Consider the following 23,805-nt stretch of genomic DNA (forward strand, 5'->3'; position numbering starts at 1 on the left):
ATGATGATGGCAGGAATAAACATTGCTTATGAACCTATTATTTTCCAACTACTATGTTAAGTGCTTATGTGCTTCACCTTATTTGCCTTTTTACAAAAACAGAAACAGTAAATTGGTCACTATTATCCCCTTTCCATGCAGTGGGTACTAAAGTTTCCAGGGGTGAAGTAAGTTGCTCAAGGTGACTCTCTTACCCATCTACCTTCAGTAATGAAGCAGAGTATTTATAAAATAGAGAAATACTTTCCAAACTTAAGACAGCCTGAGGCCACCTTCCTGGGGACAGCCTGTATAACCCAGCAGTGATACAAGGAGGTGAGTGCAAGGCAGGACAAAAGGCTGCTGACTGGCTGAGGCCAAATCAAATTTCTGGAAACATCTTATTTCCATATTAAAAAAAGGGGAGAAGGCCTGGGGACCCCAGAGCTATACACTGTTTAAGCAAATAATGCTTGCAACCAGGGACTCAAATATATAAAGCAAAGTAGTTCCCTAATTACATATAAATCAACATCAAAGGCAACACACTTGCAGTTCCATGAAGAGGAAGCTGCCTCAGACCAGCAGAATTTCAAAGTGAGAGTAGGGGCTGAGAAGTATCCAGAACAGTCTCCACACCTTAGGACGCTGCTGTGCCAAGAAAGTTTACTGTTTTCTCATTCCTCCATTTTTTCCCAATTTTATTAAAAGCCTTATTATTTTTGGGTAATAGACTGCAGTAACATTTTTAAATGCTAGATTTTATTTGTCCTAGGGTCTGCCAGCACATGCTGTAATTAAAATGTTGATTAGTAAACAGTTTAAATATATGACAGACAATGCAGTTAAAGCCCACAGTTAGGTCAATATGTGATTTAGATTTGCCATTTAAAAAAATCTCATTTAAATTTTGCATACATTAATCACTACCATACTTCAAGGTTCTGATATCCACCTGACTACAATATTAAAATAAAACTTGCTGCCCCAGGGAAATCCTACTTATTCTTAATTGTTTCGAGGCTTTGATGGGCTTTTAATCTAAGATTAATTTATGCAATTTTAAATAACTCTTCTTATGATTAATAAGCTTGAAAATTAAAAGGAGTCTAAAGCAATTATAATGAGCATTTGGTCATAACCTCATTAGAAGAAGGAGTGAAGGATACAGCTCTGGAATTCTTACAAGACTACAATTTAAGGTTACTTTTAGAAAAGTCAAACATAGTTCCTGAAATTGCAAAGGCAGGTTAGCAAAGGTCAGTGTTAAAATGATGGCTAGCTAGATTAGCATACTAATGATTTTCCCTGAGAGTGACAGAAAGGACACAGAAAAGAAGATGCAGAAAGAGAGACAAGTGACATGTTGCCAAACAGCTACAAGCGCTGAACTCAGTTTCCCATTCTTTTGGCTAGAGACCTTCGCAAAATTTGAGAAACAGCCAAAGGGTCAGGACATTCCTATGCGCGAATCAGCTTCAGCCAGAGGGTCTGGCCCACCTGGGGCAGGTGGAATCAGTCCTGTTGTCCGCCCTGCCTGCCTATCTGTCTATCATTGACCAGCCACTTCCCTGCTTAAGAACCAACAAAAGCGTCCAACTGCCCCACTACTCTCTGGTGTGAACAGCCCTTCCAGATTGCACTGGCCCCATGCAGCTAACTTTACCCCATCATTTCCAAGGGTCTTTTTTGCTTTGGCCAGGGTGGGTTCTTCACTATCCTCGTTCCGTCCGGTCTCAGCCTGTGCCATTTTCTTTTTTTTTTTTTTTTTTTGAGACCGAGTCTCGCTCTGTCGCCCAGGCTGGAGTGCAGTGGCGCGCTCTCGGCTCACTGCAAGCTCCGCCTCCCGGGTTCATGCCATCCTCCTGCCTCAGCCTCTCCGAGTAGCTGGGACTACAGGCGCCTGCCACTATGCCCGGCTAATTTTTTTGTATTTTTAGTAGAGACGGGGTTTCACCGTGGTCTCGATCTCCTGACTTCGTGATCCGCCCGCCTCGGCCTCCCAAAGTGCTGGGATTACAAGCGTGAGCCACCGCGCCCGGCCAGCCTGTGCCATTTTCTCTCCCTGGAATGTCTTCCCTCTTGTTATTAGCAGTGATGATGATGACAATGATGATAAAAATGGTTACCATTTATTGAACACTTATTTTATGCCAGACACTGTGCTAAGTGTCTAACATTTTTATCTCACTTAAATTTCATGCTTTGCGATACTCTATTTTTGTAAGTAAGGAACTAGAGGTCGAGAGCATTCAGTAACACGCTGCAGGATGGACAGCTAGGAGAGAAAGGGAGAGGGAGGGGAGAAGCTGGCTTTCTGTTGTACCACCACTTTCCAAGTTCTGTACTCAGATCCGAGCCAGGCATCCTCACTGACTACTATGGCCCCTCGGCCACTGTTCCCTGAGCTCCTGCACCACCCAAGCCAGCAGCTTGGCACTCATCTACCTTCTCTAAATGTTGCCAATGGACATGTCTAGTCTGCTCCTGAGACATAAGTGTTTCCTATATTCTTTCTGAACCCATCACGGCACCTCACACACCTGGACAACAAATACTTGTTGATTAACTGGTTTACAATAACTCCCTCCAACAAGACGCTCATTACATTTTACCGATAATAACGGGCAGACATGAAAAGTTATGGTTTCCAGTGAGTGGGGAGGAATGTGCTTCATCTTGTTTGGATTTTCAACCACAGAGACCACCCCAAGAGACTACCAATTCAGTGTACACCAACTGCAAACATCCGACATACATATAATTTATTCTAAGTCACATTAAACTTCCCTAAACACATGTATCTTCCAAGAGGCAACAAGCTGGAAATACCCAGGAACATCAGACAGATGAGAAAATCATGACCCAAAGAGGCTGAATGACCTCGTGCCCCACATATGTCTCGCACTTCATAGTTTACAAACACTTTCATAAACTCCATCTTCTGTAAGTTAAAAAAAAAAAAAAAACAACCCAACAGCTAAAAGCCCCCTGTGAGGTTGGTATCATTACCCCATTTTACAGATGAAGCAGCTCAGGCTCAGATGGGCTAAGTAAACAGCTGTTGCCTGCCCAGTTTCCTAGAGGTAGTGCCTGTACTTGAAGCTATATTTTCTGATATCCAATTCAATCTCTTTCCAGTTTCCCAGGTTGCTTCTTTGTCAACATTCACCCCATAAACTGATTTGCAAGCTTTGAAAGACCATCCTTAGCCTCTCCAGGCTTTACTCACAACATGTTCTGCCAGTTGTCAGATCACAAACCCTTCTACCTTTCCACTCCTTCCATCAAGGTCATAGGATGAACGAGGTCATGGCTCCATGCCAGGGCCCCTGCTGCCTCCATGCCTCCAGCACCTGTGTTGGTGTGGACATCTGTGGGTTGTCTTCTCCTCGCTGTTTCCCCTCTCCCTTCAGGATGGACCCCGACTGTTTGGCTTCCTGTTTGTGTGACTTGACTACTTTGTTTGCATGTATGATGGATTTGTGTTTGCTGGATTAGTGTCTGATCGCCCTCTGTATTCCCTACAGCTGTGCCACTCAAGTAGTCGTCCTGTGAACTGCTTGCTACTGGCCTGCAATGATACAAGTAGCCATGCTGCAATGTGAACCGCACACAGCTTCCTTCGCTCACAAAGTTTTGCTCCAAAAAGCTGAACTGAACTAAACAGAATGCTTTCAGACAGGCTTGATTTATATGCTGGCACAAATTCCTTATCTTCCTGTGTTTAAGAAACAGTTCGGGGCCGGGCATGGTGGCTTACACCTGTAATCCCAGCACTCTGAGAGGCCCAGGCAGGTGGATCACTTGAAGTCAGGAGTTTGAGACCAGCCTGGGCAACATGGGGAAACCCCGTCTCTACTGAAAATACAAAAATCAGCCAGACATAGTGTTGCTCATGTGTAGTCTCAGCTACTCAAGGAAGGGCAGGTGCTGAGGTAGGAGGATCACCTGAGCCTGGGAGATTGAGGCTGCAGTGAGCCAAGATCGTGTCACTGCACTCCAGCCTAGGTGACACAGTAAGACCCTGTCTCAGGGAAAAAACAACAAACAGTTCAGATACTACCACTGGTACACAGCCCATACTCCGAGTTCAGCTAAACACAAATGAGCTCAGTAAAAAGTTTGTTGAGTTAAAGGTAGTTTCTCCCAAACTTGAGGAACATCATCGCTTGGAAGTTGCCCATTTCTATACCCATGATGGCAGAAGTGGAAAGGTGGAAAGGTTTGTGACCAGACAGCTGTCAGGACACACTCTGCCCTCAGTTTTTGCCAAAACCAAAGAAACAATGATTACATAAATTCTCACAGCTTCCCCTCTGATAACCAACTAACAGACCAGGTGCAAACTGTTGGTAATTAGTTTCTCTTTTGTGTTTTGTCTCTACTGAGGTTCAGGCTTCAACCAGGCCCCCCTGCCACCTGGGGATGGGTGGAGAGTGTGTGCAGCCATCTGCTCTCTGCCTCGACCACGGCCCTGCAGATGCAGCCTGTGGCATCAAGGTGGAAGGGACCATAGGGAGGGAGTTGAGCAAAGCATCCTACAGGGGCACTGGCTTCACAAGCACACTCTGCTGAAATCCTACAAGTTTCTTCGTGTGGTCCTGTATTTGTATTTAGCTTTATTTTTCTAACTGCAAGAAATAGTTTGACTTAGTGGAAATTCTCTAAACCACAATAACAATCCTCTGCCTACCATGCAACAATGGGTGTAGCTTTGATGTTGTGCAGTAGGACAGTCCTGTGTTCTTCCTGGCTGTGTGACTCTAGGCAAGGAAATTAACCTCTCTGAGCCCCAGTTTATGCATCAGTAAAATGGGAATAAGAATAATCCTTATAGTGTTCATGTGAAGGTCAAATGAAATAACTTAGATGAAAGAATGCTCTAACTTAAGTGTTTAAAATGTTTTATGTTTAGCTCCATTTCTCTATATATAATAAATCAATTTTTTAAAGATTATAAAACAGGATCCTTTCTGGATTCATCTTCAGCCCCAAGTTAGGTGCAATTGTTACTTCAATCTCTTCAAGTTTGTTTAGAGAAAATAAATTGTAGTATGAATACTGGCTAGTGTGGCTATTAGAGGCTCTGGTACTTTTACTTATGATATAAGCTGCCTTTCACATCTGTGTGCAGAAAAGTAATATACTCACATAAATACCCAAATGTCCATGGGTCCCAGCTCACCTGTCACTCCATTCTCAAAGCCTCCCCAGATACCCCTAGCAGAAATTCATTTCACTTGTTAAACTCATATCATTTAAATTCAATGACCATTTATTTGAGCATTCTACTCAGGCTGGAGACTGGGCTAGATGCTAAGGATACAAAGATAAGACATGATCTCTTCCTCGAGGGGTTGTGGTCTCCTTTATTGACTGTTACCACAAGTTACTGCCACAAAGCGTGAGGAGTGCATTAACAGAAGTATTACCAGGGTGAAGGGTGACAGGCAAAAGGAAGTCCTCAACCCAACTGAAGCACGCTTAGGAAAGCTTCACAGAGGTTGTGCCAGTTGGGTTTCGGAGGTTGAGAAGTTCACCATCTGGCAGTGAGGAAACAGCACAAGCAAAGACATGACTGTGTGAGGATGCCTCATGCATCTGGGGACTGCCAGAAATTTGGAGCACAGGACTCCACAGGAGTGGCCTGAGGTGAAGAGGTAGGTGAAGGTGGGAGGAGAAGGTGAGGGGGGGTCTCTGGCGATTCTCATGTTCTATCCTGTGCTTGGCTGTGTCTACCCTCACCTTCCTCACTGGACTGTGAGCTGGCTGGGGGGTCAGGACTTGCGGCTGACATGCTGCCTCCTCGGCGTCAGGCAGGATGCTCGGCACAGAGCGGATGCTAAGACATAAAAATGGCGAATGCAGACTGAAATGCACATCTGTGATTCCCACATCGGCTTCTCTCCATGTCTCACAACAGTAGAAAAGGCTTCTGAAATACAAATCTGCACCAGACGTGCAGTGGGTTATAATTCAGCCAGTCCCCTAAAAGCCATCCTTACACCTTCCTTTGGTGCTTAACCCACTTTCCAGATGATGCGGCACTGCTGCCTGCACAGGAGAGCTGAAAAGGGGGCCGTTTCTGAAGGCAGGAAGGAGACAGCGCCCAGCCGAAGGTCTGCCGACCTCCCTGACAGGGGGAGGAAAGCTTGTTTTGGAGAAGGGACTTTCCAGTGCAGAGCTGGTGCCACGGGCCCTGCATAAACCAGCATTCCAGGGTTGCCGATCTGCCTTCCCCAGAGTTAGAGCGAGAGTATTCCAGAGGCAAAGCTGTGGCTTAAAAAAAAAGTCGTGTTTAATTTAAAAATTAGAAACTGGAGCAGGCTGTGAGCACAGGGGTTGATTGAAACAAAATTTAAATTCCTGTCAAGCCCATTTAAACACGGGGGCCCTTCATAGACAATTAGCTGCTCCCTGTGAATGCTGAATAAACTCAGGCCTGGTCACTGTGAGAAGAGAGGCGCCTACTGTGAGGCGCTGAAAAAAAAATTAACTAAAATCAGGCTGTATGAAATATTTAGCCTTCCAGTATATCACAGGGGTTTGAAAGTGTAAACAAGACAAAAATCGATTCCTCGGTGCCCTCAAATCAATCCCCCAAAATGGTTAGGGCATCTGTTTCTGCTAAATTTTGTTTACATCGGCAGATTTGCCTTAATTGCAGTTGTTTATCTCTCATTGTCCCTGGGGCCCTAATCTCCCGATTACTAATACTTAACACTCATTTCACATCTAAAGCTACTTCTAATCCTCAACAGGTTTTGGGGGCTCTTAAAATTATTGAAACCGCAGAGGCAGGAGACACTGCCTCTTTGTGAAAGGAACATTTTCTTATCTACTACCAGCTGGGCCCAATCATCACCAGGGATGGCTACAACAAAGGTGCTAAAAGGCTCTTCCACAATGACTGCTGCTCCACTGGGGATTCAGAGGATAAAAAAGAGCTTTGATGGAAAAATCTGAACAAGAGGCTAAAGCAGTCCAGCCAAATAAAGTTACTGTCATAATCAAATGCTGTCAATCACCATGAAAATCCAATTAAAAATGTTTCAGCACAGCCCCCTTAAGTGGAAAAAATGTACCCTATTTATACAAATTTTTGTCAACTCCACACCAATCCCACAATTAGAAAGTCCTGCTATTAATTGAATCCCCCTCCCCCCCAAATTTAGAAAGAGATGCAGGCCATTCAGAAGCCTTCTGAGGAAGCTAAGACACACACACAGGCTAACAATTAAGAGTTAATCGGGTTACATTTGAAAATTCCATTTTCATTTGTGTCAAGGGAACCTTTGCACAAATAAATGAATGGTACCTATTCTCCTACTTCAGAATCAGTGACCATTTATATGAAGAGAACAGAGAAACGGTAAACCAGGATACTGGAAAGAAACTAGTCCACGCTCCAGCAAATGTCTCTCGGTAGACCAAGGCCTAATGTTTAATTCTAATCTTGAAAATTAAATAGAGGACGGTAGGCCCAAATGTCTCTACTGCCTTTCTGCAAGTCTCTAAATGGCCAAGTGAACCTCAAATTATCTGCAGGCAGATTTGGCCCCTCAAATAACTCTGTATCCGAAACCACAAGACTCACAATTCCCAAAGGTCTCTCTCAAAACTGCTACAAATTAAAAAGCAAACAACCCATTAAACAAATCCAGCTGGTACAACTGTAAATAGGAGCTTTCTAATATTTTCCCCAGCTCTTAAAATTCCCGGTTAGACTGGTTAATAATTGATAAGAACTGCATCTATTTATCGGTGTGTACTCACAGGAAAACAACTTTGCTACCTTCAACAGCAATTCCCAAATCCCAGGGACTAGCTGTAGGATCCTTTTATATTTCTCCCACAAACGGCTGAATGTCTCTGGTCTTTTTCAACCGAATCCGGTATTCCCAAGAGCTGGGGAGTGGGTGGCATGCATCTGATGTGCTGACAGATAAAAACCTTCAGGTCCCCTGTCATCAATCTAACAGGCAAAGATGGTGCTAGCCAGGAGGTCTCCTCTAGGTTTCGGCTCTCTAATAACCTCTGGATGTGGAGTTACTTGCTTGAGGTAAATTCTCAAGTGGTCAGAATGCATACCAAAGATCATATGTGCTGCTGATCACCACCTGGTTAGCACCTCCTAGCTCTGTCCATACATCCAGGTGGGATGGCTAAACCCTGGTGCTGGTTCTGATCGGTAATCCTCATGCTATACTGGTTGTTAAATGTTTTGAATATTATCCCTGCAAATATTGCAACATCCTAGAAATTTTATTATTTTGGCACCAAATTTTCTAACCTAGATGACCTCTCCTAGCAGGAAGTCAAACAAAAACCTTTTTTATCTGGCCATGTATTCTAGTGTGGCCACCCTAATTTATACTGTATATTGTAATGTCCAGGGATTGCTTGTTCTTGGATTAGCTTCTTTAGCTTTACTCTGAGTTCCTGGAGAACCAGATACATGTCTTGTTTGTCTGTTTAGTGTCTACTTTATCTGTACAGTGTTTTACTGGATTGGATTAGAGAGAATAGCATGTGCAACCAACACTGTTTTGCCTAAATGACAGTAGACTAGGATAGGCACTGAATTATAAGATCATGATCCTCCTTCAAGGAACTTACAATCTAGTGGAAGAAAAAAGGTATTAAACCAGCAAGTTTCCCCTCTGGCTGTCCTTGTAATCATCTAGAGAATTTTAAAGGTTAAAAAAAAAAAAAAAAAAGTACCTTCTCCCTGGCCGGAGTTTCTTTGATCTGGGTTGGGATCCAGGCATTTTTTTTCTTTTGCCTTTTAAACCTCTGAGGTGACTCTGATGAGCTGCTAGGGTTGAGAGCCGCTGTACTACATGGACTAACTTGTGGTCATAAGATGAATATATAATTAAATGCTGCTCCAACCTAGACACAATACATGCAGAAGGGCTTCAGAGAAGGGAGCAAGCAACTGTGAAGGCGAGAGTAGGGAAAAGCCACAGGGAGGAGGACCAAGACCTTCCAGGGGAGGGGAGCGGAGGCTCTTTTAGGCTGAGGGCACCACCCAAATAACAGAAAGTTCTAATGAGCTGAGTCATGGCCAATGAGGAACTAAAGTGTAACATACTTTAAAGACCCACCTTAGCCTCCCGCTGCCGCAAATCTGGCATGGCACTGAAGAGCAGCCCAACTGATCCACTTTACTGCATCCAAGATAACCAAACTCTTCCTGTGCTCAATGAATGCTACACAGCTTCACTGTGCCTTGAAACAAGACACTAGGAAGATGACAGTCCAATAAAACACGAAAGAGGCATTACAGACATGAGTTCAAATAACTACGGTCTTAAACAGGCGAGTCATCATCATACTAAGAGATCTGACTTGACTGATGGAGGAAAAAAGTTATGCTTAACTGCGAAATTAAAACTGTCAGATCACCATGATCAAGGAATTACAGACTTTATCTATATCTCTCTTGCTATGTGCATGTATATAAAGACATATACATACACACACATATTTATCTGCTAAAGTCTTGTGAAAAGATTAAGTGGTCACATCTATGGAAAAACAAAGCCTGTTTTCTTAGGGTTATAATCTCTCTGTTCTTGCTGAAGTGCTAATGTGTCATCAAAAATTCAAATTAAAGCTGTCTGATTTAGTGCGATCTCAAGTATCCAGACAGTGATTCTGCCGTTGTAATTATGTGCAATTAAAAAGCTAAAATCAACTTCTTTACTAGTGGGTTCCTCTTCATAAGCAGACACAAACAGATGATTTTAATGGCCTTCAGAACTTAAAAAAAAATTCCATGGTCGTCAGCTGGACCCTACATGGGGCCCCCTTGCTGTTGTGATGACTTCTGTGCATGATGGAAATACTCAGTTGAAGTTACAATCCCAGCCAGTATTTCTCACTGCAAATTCTGGGCGGCATAGCTAATAAGCTACTTCCAAATGAACAACTGAAAACAAAATGATGTTTACAAGAATGAGTGGCCAGACACATTAGGAGTCTGGCCCTAAAGGCTCATTTTAAAACACACTTTATATGACACAGGCAATAGCTAACTGTAGTGAACTACATCCAAGTTCACAATTTATTAACCATCATTAGTATTTTAAAAAGCTTAGATTTTTGCAAGCACAGGGTGGATGAGCACTCTCTAAGGGGGCTATGGAAATACACCTTTCTTCATATTTGCGCTCAGGGCACAGGTAAGCCCCGGATCAAAGTAAACCAAAACTTATCTTTGGCACATTTAGTAGAATGTGGTGATCATTTCGAATCGATCTGAGCCCCGTGCTTCTAGTAAACAGTAACAGGTAAGAAATCCCCCTACCCTTCTGCTAACCACAAAGGATCACCCTGCTCTCACAGAGGTAAGATCCTTTTCCATCTTTCCTCGTGACTTCTCTAAGACTTGCTGGTGACCCCCTTGTTTACCTGCCTTCGTAAGACCTCAGAACCCTCCCTTTTCTTTGAGCCATTCCTCATTAATAAACACTCTCCCTACTGCAATAGCCCTAAATAAAATCATCTTCTTAATTGTCTAGTGCATTTTGTCTTTCACAGTGATCAGAAGATTTGGGTCTAATAATGAAACAAAGCCATTTGGTGTGAAGCCCAAAGTCACACTGGAATTTGAGTGCTGGAGAGACAAAAATCTAACATCATGGTTACCCTGATTGTTAAACGGACCACGCAGATGTGCAATTTATCATATACCTTGATTAATTGAGAGAACAACCAACCATACTATCTGAAAATGTAACTACAATCAGGTTTGGAAAAGCAGAAAAGCTACCAGTGACAATTTAATTTAGAGGAGTTAAACAAGTTAACATCTCTTAGTAAGTAATTAAATGTTTAAACAGATTTTTCTAGAGCAGTTTGGTGTTTATTAGCCCCCAAACATTACCACCTCTTATACATAAAGCCTTAGCTGAGAAATGAGATGCCTTCAAGTTTGCAGCTGCTGGGATGACATGAAGGAAAAAAATCCAAGAGCACTATTCTGATTTTAACTGATACCCCGCCTTCTAGGACCCATGCCAGCTTGTTGTATTTCTAATGCCACTATTTACTTGCTGTCTAAGCAAAATGTCAAATTTCAATTGCAAACTGCATCCTGTGTTTCTTTTTAGGTGCCTGGATTGAAAACCAAACCTGAGGAAATGCTAAACGCCTTTAAAGGATGCCCTACTCTGGAATGTACAAGGAGATGCACAAAATAACAGGCATTACTAGAACCTAAGGAGAAAACCCATGTTTTTAAACAATTACTAAAGCAGTATAGTAATAGCATAAAGACAATTTCTTCGCCAGCTTGTTTCTCTGAAATTCTCTCTGCCACTGAACAGCTAGAACAGATAATAACTATTAGTAAATCAAACTCCTCTGCAATATCCAGCTGTGCCTCACGCATTTACATACAGATAGAATGGGTATATGTTTTTAATATGTATGTGATACGTACTTTTACCACAGCCCAAGTGCATGTTACAAAGGAGGGGGAGAATGGGAATCAGATCAGCATGAGATAATAAAGTGGCCTAGATAAAGTATTAGCCAGCGATTGATCTCAAACCGGGATGCTGCTTCTTCTGACCTGATTACTTACTATGCATAGATTCCATTAAATAGAGCTTAGATACTGAAAGCTTCTGGAAACACTCTAAATGCATAGAAAGATCTACCGTACTCCGAGCCCAAATTGTAACCGTGTGGGTGCCCACAGCCCACACCGTCCCCGCTCAAGTTAAGGCCCACAATCAGGCTAGGCAGGGAGGTTAAAGGGCTGCCTGACAGCTGGTGCAAAGCCCTGCTGAACCCCATAGAAAGCACCCCACCCCCACCCTCAAGCAAGCACTGTCCCGCTGAGTGAACACTTCCCTCCCTACAGTCAGCTCCTGGCCAAGTAACTCTAAAGGACAGAAGCAAGGGAGCTTAACAATCATTGAGGGTCAGGGTCCCCTTTGAAAAATGTAGCAGTCATGAATTCTTCTTTTTGGATGAAAAGGCACATCTCCACATGCATAGATAACTTCAGATGTAATTTCTGGGGCTCTGACTTCCTAAAGTCACAGACCATTGGTCAAGAGCTGCCCCCTCGGTTTTGCAGATAAAGACACTGAAGTGGAGAGGGGATGGGGAGTTGGCTGAGGTTACACAGTGAAGGGATGTGGTGGAGGTTCTCCCTGCTAAGTCACATCCTGAACTTAGCTACCAAATAACTCTGAAGGATGATTAATTCCTCAGAAGGAATTCCTTGTGGTTTAGAGAAGCAAATGGTCTATACAGTAATATCTCACATACCCCTTTTATTTAAAAATATTTAAACACAGAAATTGAATAGCAAAACCAACCTGAACCCCCATCTTAATGCTCTCATCTTAGGTTGTCTTTGTCCCTGAGTTTAAGGGTCTGATTTTTATGTTTTTGCATCCTTCAATTTGATTATTGACATTTAAGGGAAATTTCTCTACCATCTTTGCATTATCGCTGTCTCCCCTCTTGCTGCAGTCCCATCAATCCTTTCTGACTGGCAAGGGGCTGGCTTTTTCCCACATAAGCCATGGAATCCCTGCATTGCCTGAAGGCCTGCTGAGCATTCTGTCTGCTACCTCCTCAGGGTCTCTACTGTCCGAAAATTTGTCCCTAAGTTTGTTGGTGAGGCAGCACTGACACAGGTCTTTCCTGGGAGTTGCAGCAGCGTGATTTAAAAGCAGATTCTTTAATAATGGAATCATTATCACAGGAAAAGAATTGGAGGTGGAGGTGGAGGCGGAGGTGGGGGTGGGGGTGGGGGTGGGGGTGGGGTTCTACCTGTCTTGTGTCGGTATGCTGAATGTTCTTGGCTGCCTGCACGCTTAGTTTACCTTTAAAGCAGGGTTTAAAGCTGACTCCTGATTTCTGCAATAGGCTCTTAAAGAACTGAAAGTCACACCTTTCCCAAGGATGAGGGACCTCCCTATACATGAATGGGAGTCCGTTCAAGAGAATTCACTCAAGAAAAAAGATCCATGTGGAAAAGGGTGCTGTTCCCAGGGTTCCTTGTATAGAAGTGGAATGTCTTAAGAGATTGCCCGGCTGGTGGTGAATATGTTGCCTATTTGAACTCCACCAGGTCAATGTTGAAGAGGGTTTCTGTTCCAGCAGGCACTAGAGGTTTCACATTGCTCTGAAAATGTCTGAGGCAGAGATATACTCATGCTTTGCCCATCCTGTTTCCTTTGCCTGGAATGGCCCCTTCAAAGCTCTCTATTAAAATTCACTTCATCCTCCAAAGGCCCTTTTCAAATGCTACCTTCTCTACCCAGTTTTTCCTCATTTCCCCAAATGGATCTCCACAGAACCCTGCAGTTCTTTTATACTAGTTACTTCATTCTAGTTATTTGTATACTTGCTATGGCCCCAAAAGATTATCTGTGTGGCTTCCTCTATATCTTCTGCTGAGTCTAGAACAAGACTGTGCACAATGGTATATCAACTACCAAATTCAATTATTTAATGGGTTCTGAAATCTCTTAGGATGATGCAGATGCTGATAAAACTTTTGAGAGAACTTCTGATGTAGCTTAATGACTACATGCCAGAAAACCACAGCAGCTGAAATGTATCCTGGCCTCCCCAAAATGTAAGCATTAAAGGAATTTCTTGGTCCAACTTTAAAATACTTCCACTTAGGATATAAAAACTGAAAACCATCATAAGAACAACCACACAAAGTAGAGGGGATAAAATATCTAAACAACTAAATGAGTTCTAACACTGAGATTTTAATGGTCTCAGAAGTCTAACCTTGAGTTTTACATTAATCTTTAAGACTGACATGGTCAAAAACTGCCAAGATGATGATTTTATGATTCGATAAGGAGTATTCTGGTATAAACAGTGACCTCATCACCTAAGTGCCCACTCTGCATGGCCCAGACCCAGGAGGAAGGGTGATCTAGCCCACCAGTCCTACATTCTGATTTACTTAGGCTGAGACTTGCTGTGTTCACTGGTCAAGGTCACACCTGGAGTTCATATAAGAGTTCCCAAATAGTGAATCTATAACTTCCAGTATTTCCAGCTGCCCATCTCTAATTTTCTTTCTTCGATTTGGAAATGGAGGCCTACAGGGAAACCTTGACAATCCTGCAGGCCTCACTTGAAGCGGCCCATGTAGCCCATGCTGGTACCCTGCTGGCTGGAGTTACCATGCTTGGGAGATAAACTGCTCTTTTTGTGAAAGGCATGGGCCCCCACCCAGAGTGACAAATGGGCTCTACAGTTCATGCATTCAAGAGGAGGCTCTCGGCTTCCAGATGGGAGCACCATCAAATAGGTTGTAGGCGGGAGAGAAAAGGAAAAATTAAAGCCATTAATATGCTGGAAGGAATAAAGAGGCTGGTTCCTTAAGATTGGGCCCCTAGGATGTGGCTCAAGTTCCTTAAGACAAAGGAAAACGCACTTTCTTTCCCATCCCCTATTGGGCCCAATCTTTTGCCCAAAGTCCAGGCAGGGCTCACTCTCTGACCACAGCAGCTTCACATATAGTCTATTATTCCCTGCCTCCTCACTGAACCCTGCCAAAGCAGTGGTGCCTCACCACTGCTATACCTCTGGGAATGCATTCATTTAAAATCAAACAGTGAGCAGTACTAGAAATAATGTTAAATTAAGTATGGAATGGTGCTTCCTGTGACTACATTTTTCATAGTATTTTATTGATTTATTGATATTTATTAATTTAAAATGTGGGACAGCACACAACAGGGTATAGAGTTGTAAAGAGATATATCTAAATACCTATGTTCTCTCTCTCTCTCTCTCTCACACACACACACACACACACACACACACACATACACACACATCACTTGCTTTCAAAGCACTGAAAGTACTCACCCTTTAGCCTTGTCTTTATGATGTGCCACCCTGGAGTGGTGTTCCTTACCAACATATACATCCATATACATTTATGGGCGTATGTGTGATCTGCAGGTGTTTTATTTATAAGTGGCCAACTCATTGCAGCATTGAAACATGCATTTACAAACAAATATCTGTTTTATGAAATCCTATTCCTTTGTTTTAATAGCTGAGCTATCCAGCCATAGCATAATAATGCACAAGGTAAATGGGTCTCCATCTCTAGAACCTGTTCCAAGTTTTCTCAAATGTGACTAACTGCAAGAATTTCCCAACCATCAAAGAGACCAAAAAAAGACGCCAGTTTATTCTAGACATGAAACCTGCAGAGTTATAAATTGCAGAGGTTTTTAGGGGTGATCTTTAACTTGAAACTACCCTGAAAACTGAGATTTTGCTCCAGGGAACATGAAGGAGGAAAGTACCTTCCTGAAAAGCATTCATGATGCAAAATGGAAACGTACTGTTATTTTATATTCGAGGATGAAATCCATATTATACAGAAGTTGGGGCACTGAAACTGTTTATTAGGTTGGAATACAAAGGACAAAAACCTCTGAACTGGTATCTGTAAAATGCATATTATTTAAAGAAGGTGAAAGAAAATTGGTAGGAATTTGCTCTGACTGTAGTAATCCAAAGGCAGGGAATGGTATGCAAAACATTAGAAAGAACAGACTATAATTATTATTTACTAATGCTCGATCCTAATGTTATTCTAACAGCTTGTGCGTTGTCAAATCAACAATCTGCACTAAACAAATGACCATTTGGGAATTGTTAGGGAGCATCTCTGTTCCTCTCCCTGCTTGACTAAAAACTGTCATTTGCAATCAAAGAAAGCTGCCTTGGAGCTGAGAACACAGCACTCGCAGCCTTGTAGCTGTCTCTTTCTGAGGAAAGACCAAAGATTCACATTAACTTGATCTTTTGCAGCCAGTTTAATTTCATTCTACATGAATCTAAGACTCCATACCATATTCAGAAATTTTCTGCAGAATTGCACTAAAAAGTTATTGCACCAATGATCTTCTGTTACCAATCCTCTGAATTCTAAAAGGTTTAATAGCAAATGAGGATAAAGAGTAACCTACATTAAGTTTGTGACCCTTGATGAGACAAATGAAAAGAGTTCTGCATTAACTTTCAAAAAGGTGGTGGGTTTTTAAAAAGTAAAAACTATTATCTGAGGATATGAGCTTCAAAAACATCTACCCAAATAAAGTAAATAATGTTGCCTTTTCAGAGCCTATGGCTGTTTTAAATTCCATTCTGGACTTTTAAACAGAATGTTAAACATAAATATATAACTGAGAATTCTAATGTAACTATAAAAATTCACTTACCATCAATTCTTCAGGTGCTGGCCTTTCTTTTGGCTGTTTTCGCATACTGTAGTGGAGAGAAAAAAAACCCTCTATTATCTGTGTCATTTGTATATTTTTGCTATAATTTCTACCAATGGCTATTTGTACTGGAATTTGAATGTTTTCAAAATACATCATGTTCAATTCTTGGCCAAAGTATTAGCATATACTCCCTTTCTTTTATTTTGGTCTTTACTTAATCAGATTTCTGGGGGGACATTATGAGTAAGAAACAAAAAGTTTTTTCTTACTTTTTCACTTAAAAAATATTTTGCAACACAAATAAAGAATGAATTTAAATTAAATGTATCCTAATTCTACTTTTGAAGCTAATGTGAAAAAAGCAGCAATATTCTCTTATTGACTCAATTATCAATTTATTTCAAACTTAAATTTAGAGAATATACTTTTTTTTTTGGTAATTGGGATAAGACAGTAAGGAAAGAAACATGACTGTAGAGTCAAATGAGAATACATCCCATTCTTTCACTGTTATTCCGAATGACAAGAAGTATATAAAACAGGTCAGGAATCTAGATAATGCTACAAAATTACAAGTGTGTTGCTGTAGATTATCTTGACTTGCATTTGTTTTGGCAACAAGGCAAGTTGATAATTCATTAAACCGCTGTGGGACAGCTAAATTTGTTTAAGCTGCTTAAAGAATCGCATTCTTCATGCAAAATATTTCTTGTCTTCCACGCAATAGATATAATTAGTAGCTGTAACATGTACTTAGCTATGTGATGAAGCACTCACACATGGGATGGAGGTGACTGTGGGCAGCTGCCTACTTGATGGCCTTATTTGTTCTAAACTCAGAGTGTCCGTGGGATAGTCATGAAAAGAGATTGCTGCTTCTATCACTTGGAAAAATCACACGGATGCTTTTTTCTTTATAAGGCACTCTTCTAACAAGCAAGAAGAAAACTCTTCTTATAATCTCTGCATTTGCTGACAATACTTTTTTAAAAATAGATTTAATGATCATTTGGTAAACAAGAATCGGAGTTATGAACCATTAATGACATCGAGGACATTTGCCTTCCCTATAAATAACCATATGCACCTCTCAAATACTGCATCCATTAGCAACTAATTCAAGCTGTCTCGCCAGTGGAGTTGGTAACAGTCCTAATCTGACATTCCAAAGTAGCTGTATCTCTTGGGAAAACAAGGCTATTACCCACTATCATTTCTGTTTTGGCTTGACATCTGTGGAAATTTGAATACAGGTTATCCCTCCCTCTGTCTCCATAAAACTTTTAAATAACAGCTGATTAATTTTTTGGACAGGATGGAGGTGAAGCCTTATCCACTTTTCTCCCTGCTGCTCAGACCAGCCCCACCCCCAGGTTGGTCTCAGACCACACAGCGAGATAAGATTAGCACTGCGATCCTGTCACAAATCCAACATCTCCTCCGGAGCAGAGAGGGTGATGCCCAAACCAGGCGCTCCAGGCAGTAGAGGAATCGCATGGTTTGTGTTTCAATTTTTGCATTTCAAAATGAGGCATTACCATGTGTAAAACACATGGTACACATTACCATGTGTTTTAGGAATTCCATATAAAGGAAATTAAGAGGGATATATATTTCTGGGTAATGGTTCTAACATCATTAAGGAGCTTCAAAACAGTTCAGGATTCCAGTGTTTAATCAACATGTACGCTTTTTTTCCAACATGGCATGCTTTGGAAATAAAATGTTTTCAGAGTAAAAATAGTTTTTAAAAGCTACACAATATTATATAAGTACTTTAAATAAATAGAAATAGTGTTAATAAAATTTTTTTAATTGGGGAGAAAAATTTCTTCCTCACATATATTTTCTATGGAATATAAACTGCATGAGACATTTTTATTAAGAGGTAACATGTTACACTTAGTCAAAAAGGTGACAAAGCTTGACATTTATATTAAGGAATATTTCTTGGTTTCCCTTTAGCATAATCATCAGACAGATCATAGTGGGAGGGGAAGGGGATGGCACACAACGATTTTGGTTAGCAAGAATCCTGATAACATTACTTTGCCACACCACAGAACTAAGGGTTTCTTTTGATGGGGTCTGCCCATTCATTTTCTACCAGAGGACATGACTCTGGACTTTGGTGAAGGAGGGAAAGAAGACCAACGTAGTTAAGAAGGAGCTGCGGTTGGTTTTGTCTCCTGCTTTGAGGACAATGATTCCTATGTTCCTGAATTCCTCCTCTAAAAGACATATGCGTTCTGCTAGGAGGAAAAAGGCAGAAGGCTGGCAAAGAACTCTTGGCAGTAAAATGCCTGTTTCTTCAGATATAAAATGACAAGGAGTTGCCTAGAGGCTCTGAGGGCCCCTGTGGCTCCTCTCAGTTCTTTAAGGGTTAAAATGGGCTGAACTGTTTTCATAGTCTTCCAAATGTCAAAATTCATTGAAATGGGACCCCAGTATTGCATTTAAAATACAACCAAAGATAAAAGTTATTTACTGAAAATCCGATGAATTAATAAACTATGCTGCTTCCACTAAGTGACAGACAGTTTTATGGGTAACTTGAGGTTACGTTAATAAAAATAAGCTTCGTACGTCTGTTCAATAGGGGCTATACAATTGTGTATTTCTTTTTTTTAAAAAGGATAGCAACAGCATCTGTGCTTAAAGAAGTATCATGACTTTCAGCAGTTTATTAAATCAGGAAAAAGGCTCTGAAGTATGCTTATTACCCTTTGTGTAAATAACGTTTACATAATTTAAACAATTTCTTCAGCTTTGCTGCCCCATCTGCCCAAGGCCCCGAAGTCCCTCCTGTCTCCAAAAGGAAGCAGGGAGAGCCATAAGGTCTCACGGAGCTGCCGAGTTAATGGCATGTATCATTTACATTGAGGGCATGGCATGTTTGTAAACGGGCTCACCACTGAGTGATGAAATGTACAAATGGCTCCGAGAACTCTCCAACTGGAAGGACGGGCGAATCCTGGGATGGAGGAAAAACATGTCACCAAAAGTCACAACAGTCTCCCTTCTCTTTCTTTATATTCCCCACCCACCCATGTGAAGGAACAGTATAAAGAGGGATACAATGAGAATAAGGCCTCACCCAATTAAAAAGACTGTCTTTACCCTATTCCACACATTTAGGTAAAAATGCCAAATTTAAAGCCACACATATTTTACAATGGTGAGAAACATGAGAGCTGAGAGAGGGGAGGTGAAAAAAGGACAATGATAGCCACAGGGTAGGAGACAAGGTAGGGAAAGTGTAAATGAGAAATTAATGATTATTTAAGTAACACACAAATGGTCTTGTAATTAACAAAGAGCTGTGAAATTATTCTTGTGTTGACCTTTGTTTCTTTTACTGGATTTGCTATTTATTTACACTTTCCTTTTTATTTACATTTATTTGTATATTCAACTGCTCTTTACTGTTTGCCCTTAATAGAATAATTTGGATCAAAATTTCTTTTCTTTTTTTTTTTTTTTACTTTAATAGAAAGGCTTTTATAGGGGAAGTTGTTTCCTGAAAAGGAATTTCAGCCTATTTGCCAGTCTAGGCAGACTCCTCATATGAGAAAGCCAGTGAATTAAGGATACAATGAAAAACTCCCAACTTGACCACCAACCAAAACTAGGATGGAGGTGGGAGTCAGTCAAAAAAGCAGAAAACTACACAGCAACAAACAACCACCACCACGTAACACAGACAGCAAACCCCATTACCATTTGCAAAGGAAGGCTTTAAGAATTTAGGAGTTTTTCCAACAATGACAGAGAGCGCCACTGTGTTTATAGTGTAACAGCTCAGGATGTAATGAAATTACACTGCAGAGTACTTTAACAGTCATCTCATTAGACCTACAGTTGGAACAAGAGAGCCACATAAAGTAGGCAGCTGCAAATGACTCCATTCTCATCTATTCTCATTTGCTATTAAAAATACCTTTCGGCGGCTTTTTTCCACCCTGACATCCCTACACAAAGTGCCCTGCAAAGTATGATACATGCACCTATTTAAATTAACAAAGGAATGACTTATTTTAATCTCACTGTGCTTTGGAGTGCTTTGGCCATTTGGATGAGCAATATATCATTACATACAACCTTCCAGCGCTGCAGGCAAGAAACTCAGAGCATGCAGCATTTGGTGGGAGCCAAACAATTTCTCTAGCATACAACTGTGTCAAATGCATGCATGTATTCATTATTGAGAACGAGAGGAAATAGCTTTGATGTAGTAGAAAAAAGAAGATGATAAAAGCACCTCTGCAATATGCGTGTCATTATCAATGGTGGCAGATAGATACAATTGCACAGCCTCCTATGTGATTAGTAAATATACATATAATTGCTGTGGCCAATTATCAGAAAAATGAGATCGGTAATTACAAGACAGAAAATTAACTAGAATTCTTATTAAGGCTTTGTTTCCAATTCAAACAATTGGAAACTGCTGGAAAATACAATTAAATCAAAAGGAAATAAGGGGGTCAAGGCAGCCAAAAAACAAACAAACAAAAAAAACAACAAAAAAGAGACAACAAAAAACCCCGAAGAGGCTACAAGAAAAGAAACATGAACAAAATGTTTCTTGGTTTTTGCATATCTGTCCTCTTCGAATTTAATCTATTCATCCAGAAGAAGGGATGGTTAGCAATTCTAAAATTAAAATTCTCATCAGTAAAGAAAGGCTGAGGAAAAGAAAACAAAGGAAAAATGGAGTGAAATAAAATCTTGCCAAGTTCAAAGGATTACATGCAGGCATTACACAGAGACGACATGAAAAACGGGGGTGGATGGGTGGCTGATGAAACAGTCCACTCAAAAGAAACAAGACACGAAATAGCATGACAAGTCCCCAATAAAGGTATATAAAATGGCCACAAAAGTCCCATCGGTTTGAAGAGCAAAAATAAAACATGATATCAATTTCAGCTGCAGCCTGTTTTAGGAAAGCCATATATATCACCAAGCCTATAAGATTCTACAAGGCCCAATTCAAGAAATGACATTTTACTGTCTCAAAAACTATTAGTAAAAAGATAGTTCAAAGTCTGAGGTGTAAAAATGATGGACTCTGATCAGTGAGGAAGCTTCTCTAAGTCATCGCTTCATGGATTTTTTTTGAGGGTGTAGTATTGAAAGTATCTGAGTAGTAGTTGCTCTAAAATGCAATATTTAGGAAAACAAAAGCCTGCTATCTTAATGTGGTTCAATATTTACCAAGAGGGTTAAAATTCTGGACTGGCTTTCTACAAAGATCTGGTATAAAACATGATGCTAATGTGGGCCTCTTCTCAAAGTATGATATCAAAAGTAAATTAATGAATTATAGACCAGCAACTTGATGAAGAGGCCATTTAAAAACGGATGAGAAACAAAATGAGGAAATGTGACATCTTGCATGGGTAGTTAATGTTATTTAAGACCTGATATTGTAGCCTGTTAAGTTCCTCATATTATAAAACTAAGGAACACTGGGTGGTACCCATGAATAATTTATTTCCCTTCTGAAAATGCCAGCCCAAGTCGACTTTGCAGAACCACAGCCAGGGGATTCTCATCTCAGTGGTCCCTGGAAAGAATCACTCATTAAAGATATGGGGGAAATTCTAATCTCACATGCACAATGCCAGATATTTATTTTTGTTTTAAAATCCATGTCTCCTGCATCCCTCAAGGGAGAATTTTCTGAGATGCAGAAGACTGAGTGGTAGGGGGATGGTGAGAATGCCACACATAAACACTGGGCGAAGGTGTTTTCTGAGAGCCTCCAACTCCGCAGAAGTATGCAAGCTGTTAACACTCCAAAGGAAAGCAAAGGAATATACCTGAGAGTGTTCTCTGCACTGCAGAACTTAACAGTACACTTTTCTCTTTTTAAAGCAAATAAAATTACAAAGTTAGTTTTGATCAGGATGTGAAAGATCAAGAACCTGCCTATTTTGTTATCTAATTCAAATCTGTGAGGAGGGAGGCATACAGTAAATTTGAGCTCCAGTTTCACTGTAGCTCACAGGAAGGGAAAGTATCTAGTCATCCCGAGGAGTTCAGAGACTCTAGTAAAGTAGTTGCTGCTACTTCCCAAAAATGCCCTCTATGAAATATGGGTTCTGGCAAGATGGAGAAATATATTTCAAAAATATAAATGTGGGTTGAAGAAGCAGTTACACTGAATTCTCAGTACTGGCTGACACTGACTCTAAATTGTTAATGAAAGTCACTCTCTTTAAGACCTTGGGTGCCATACTTCACCTTAAGGGCTTTTTTTCCAGATGCTTTTCCATTGAACTTCTAAGCACAGAGGTAAAGAACGAAGCAGTGGACACAACCTTAACCAAAAGCCTCAATCTGAGAGTCTAGTCTCAAATCAACTTTAGAGTTCTGCTGAAGGGACACAAGCTGGGTCTTGTTATCAAGCAGGCAACTGTTATATAAAAACAGCTGCCATAAACCATTTTAGTAAGCAATTCTGGTCATCAAGGAGGACAGTTTCCAAGCCTCAGAGGTTTCAGTAACTATCTGGTCAGCCCCTTTTGCTAAACAACTGGAACACAAGCACGCAGCATGCTAGAGAACAGTGAAGGACAACAGGAAAAAGTTTGAGTGATGCCTTTGCCTTGTGAATAATGAACAGTTCAAGAAGGTCAACCCATTACAACTGAAACTGTTTAATTATTAATTATGCACAATCTATGAGCAAAAGGACAAGTTCAGAATGCTTAATGTATGTTAACTTCAACTGGACTCTCTCTGGGTATTTTGTTATTAGCACTTGTCAGCAAGGTACTCAGGCATAAAAAAAGGCAAGTAGCAGAAAATATGTGTGTGTGTGTGTGTACCTGCACACTCAAAGAGTGGTGGAGAAGACAAGGCAGGAAGAGGTCCAATTCCAACCACAGCTGCTACTAGTTCACTTACAGAGTAAGTGTGCCAATAAGTACATTTAGTGACCTTAAGAGCAGGCAGGTAAGCTGGACACTCCAAATACAGAAAGCATCAATGAGAAAAATGCTTTTAATATTCAAGGAATATTCTTTTTTTGAAACTATAATGTATCTTGGCTTTAGAATAATCTGTCATTAATCTACTCTCCATCCTGCAACTCCCCACCCCCATAAAAGTGAACGTAAAACTGGTAAAATCTGAATAAGATCAGTGGTTTGTGTCTTGTATCTATGACAATTTTCTATCTACAGTATAGATACTGTACTATACTTTTTTTTTTTTTAATTAGATGCAGTCTCGCTCTGTCACCAGGCTGGAGTGCAGCGGCACGATCTCGGCTCACTGCAACCTCTGCCTTCTGGGTTCAAGCAATTCTCCTGCCTTAGCCTCCTAAGTAGCTGGGACTACAGGTGTGTGCCACCACACCCAGCTAATTTTTGAAATTTTAATAGAAACGAGGTTTCACCATGTTGGCCAGAATGATCTCCATCTCTTGACCCATGATCCACTGGCTTCAGCCTCCCTAAGTGCTGGGATTACAGGCATGAGCCACTGCGCCCAGCCGATACTGTACTATACTTATGAGATATTACTGTTGAGGGAAACTGGGTGAAAGGTACACAAGATCTCTCAG

General features: G+C 41.0%; 1 protein-coding gene across 4 annotated transcripts in view; it reads right to left on the reverse strand.

Annotated features, from left to right (window-relative positions):
* MAP2K5 (mitogen-activated protein kinase kinase 5) overlaps window positions 1–23,805 on the reverse strand; it is a 268,034-nt gene that overhangs the window by 18,594 nt on the left and 225,635 nt on the right. For 2 of the 4 annotated variants that reach the window (XM_032175733.2, XM_058427173.1), the window contains 2 exons: window positions 19,139–19,200; window positions 16,224–16,269 (listed from right to left, as the gene is read on the reverse strand). In XM_032175733.2, coding sequence (XP_032031624.1) covers window positions 16,224–16,269; window positions 19,139–19,200 — 108 coding nt within the window. The other 2 variants (XM_058427172.1, XM_058427171.1) reach the window with 2 other exon arrangements.

This window comes from Hylobates moloch, unplaced genomic scaffold (genome assembly GCF_009828535.3).
Source record: "Hylobates moloch isolate HMO894 unplaced genomic scaffold, HMol_V3 SCAFFOLD_14, whole genome shotgun sequence".
Classification (NCBI taxonomy): Eukaryota; Metazoa; Chordata; class Mammalia; order Primates; family Hylobatidae; genus Hylobates; species Hylobates moloch.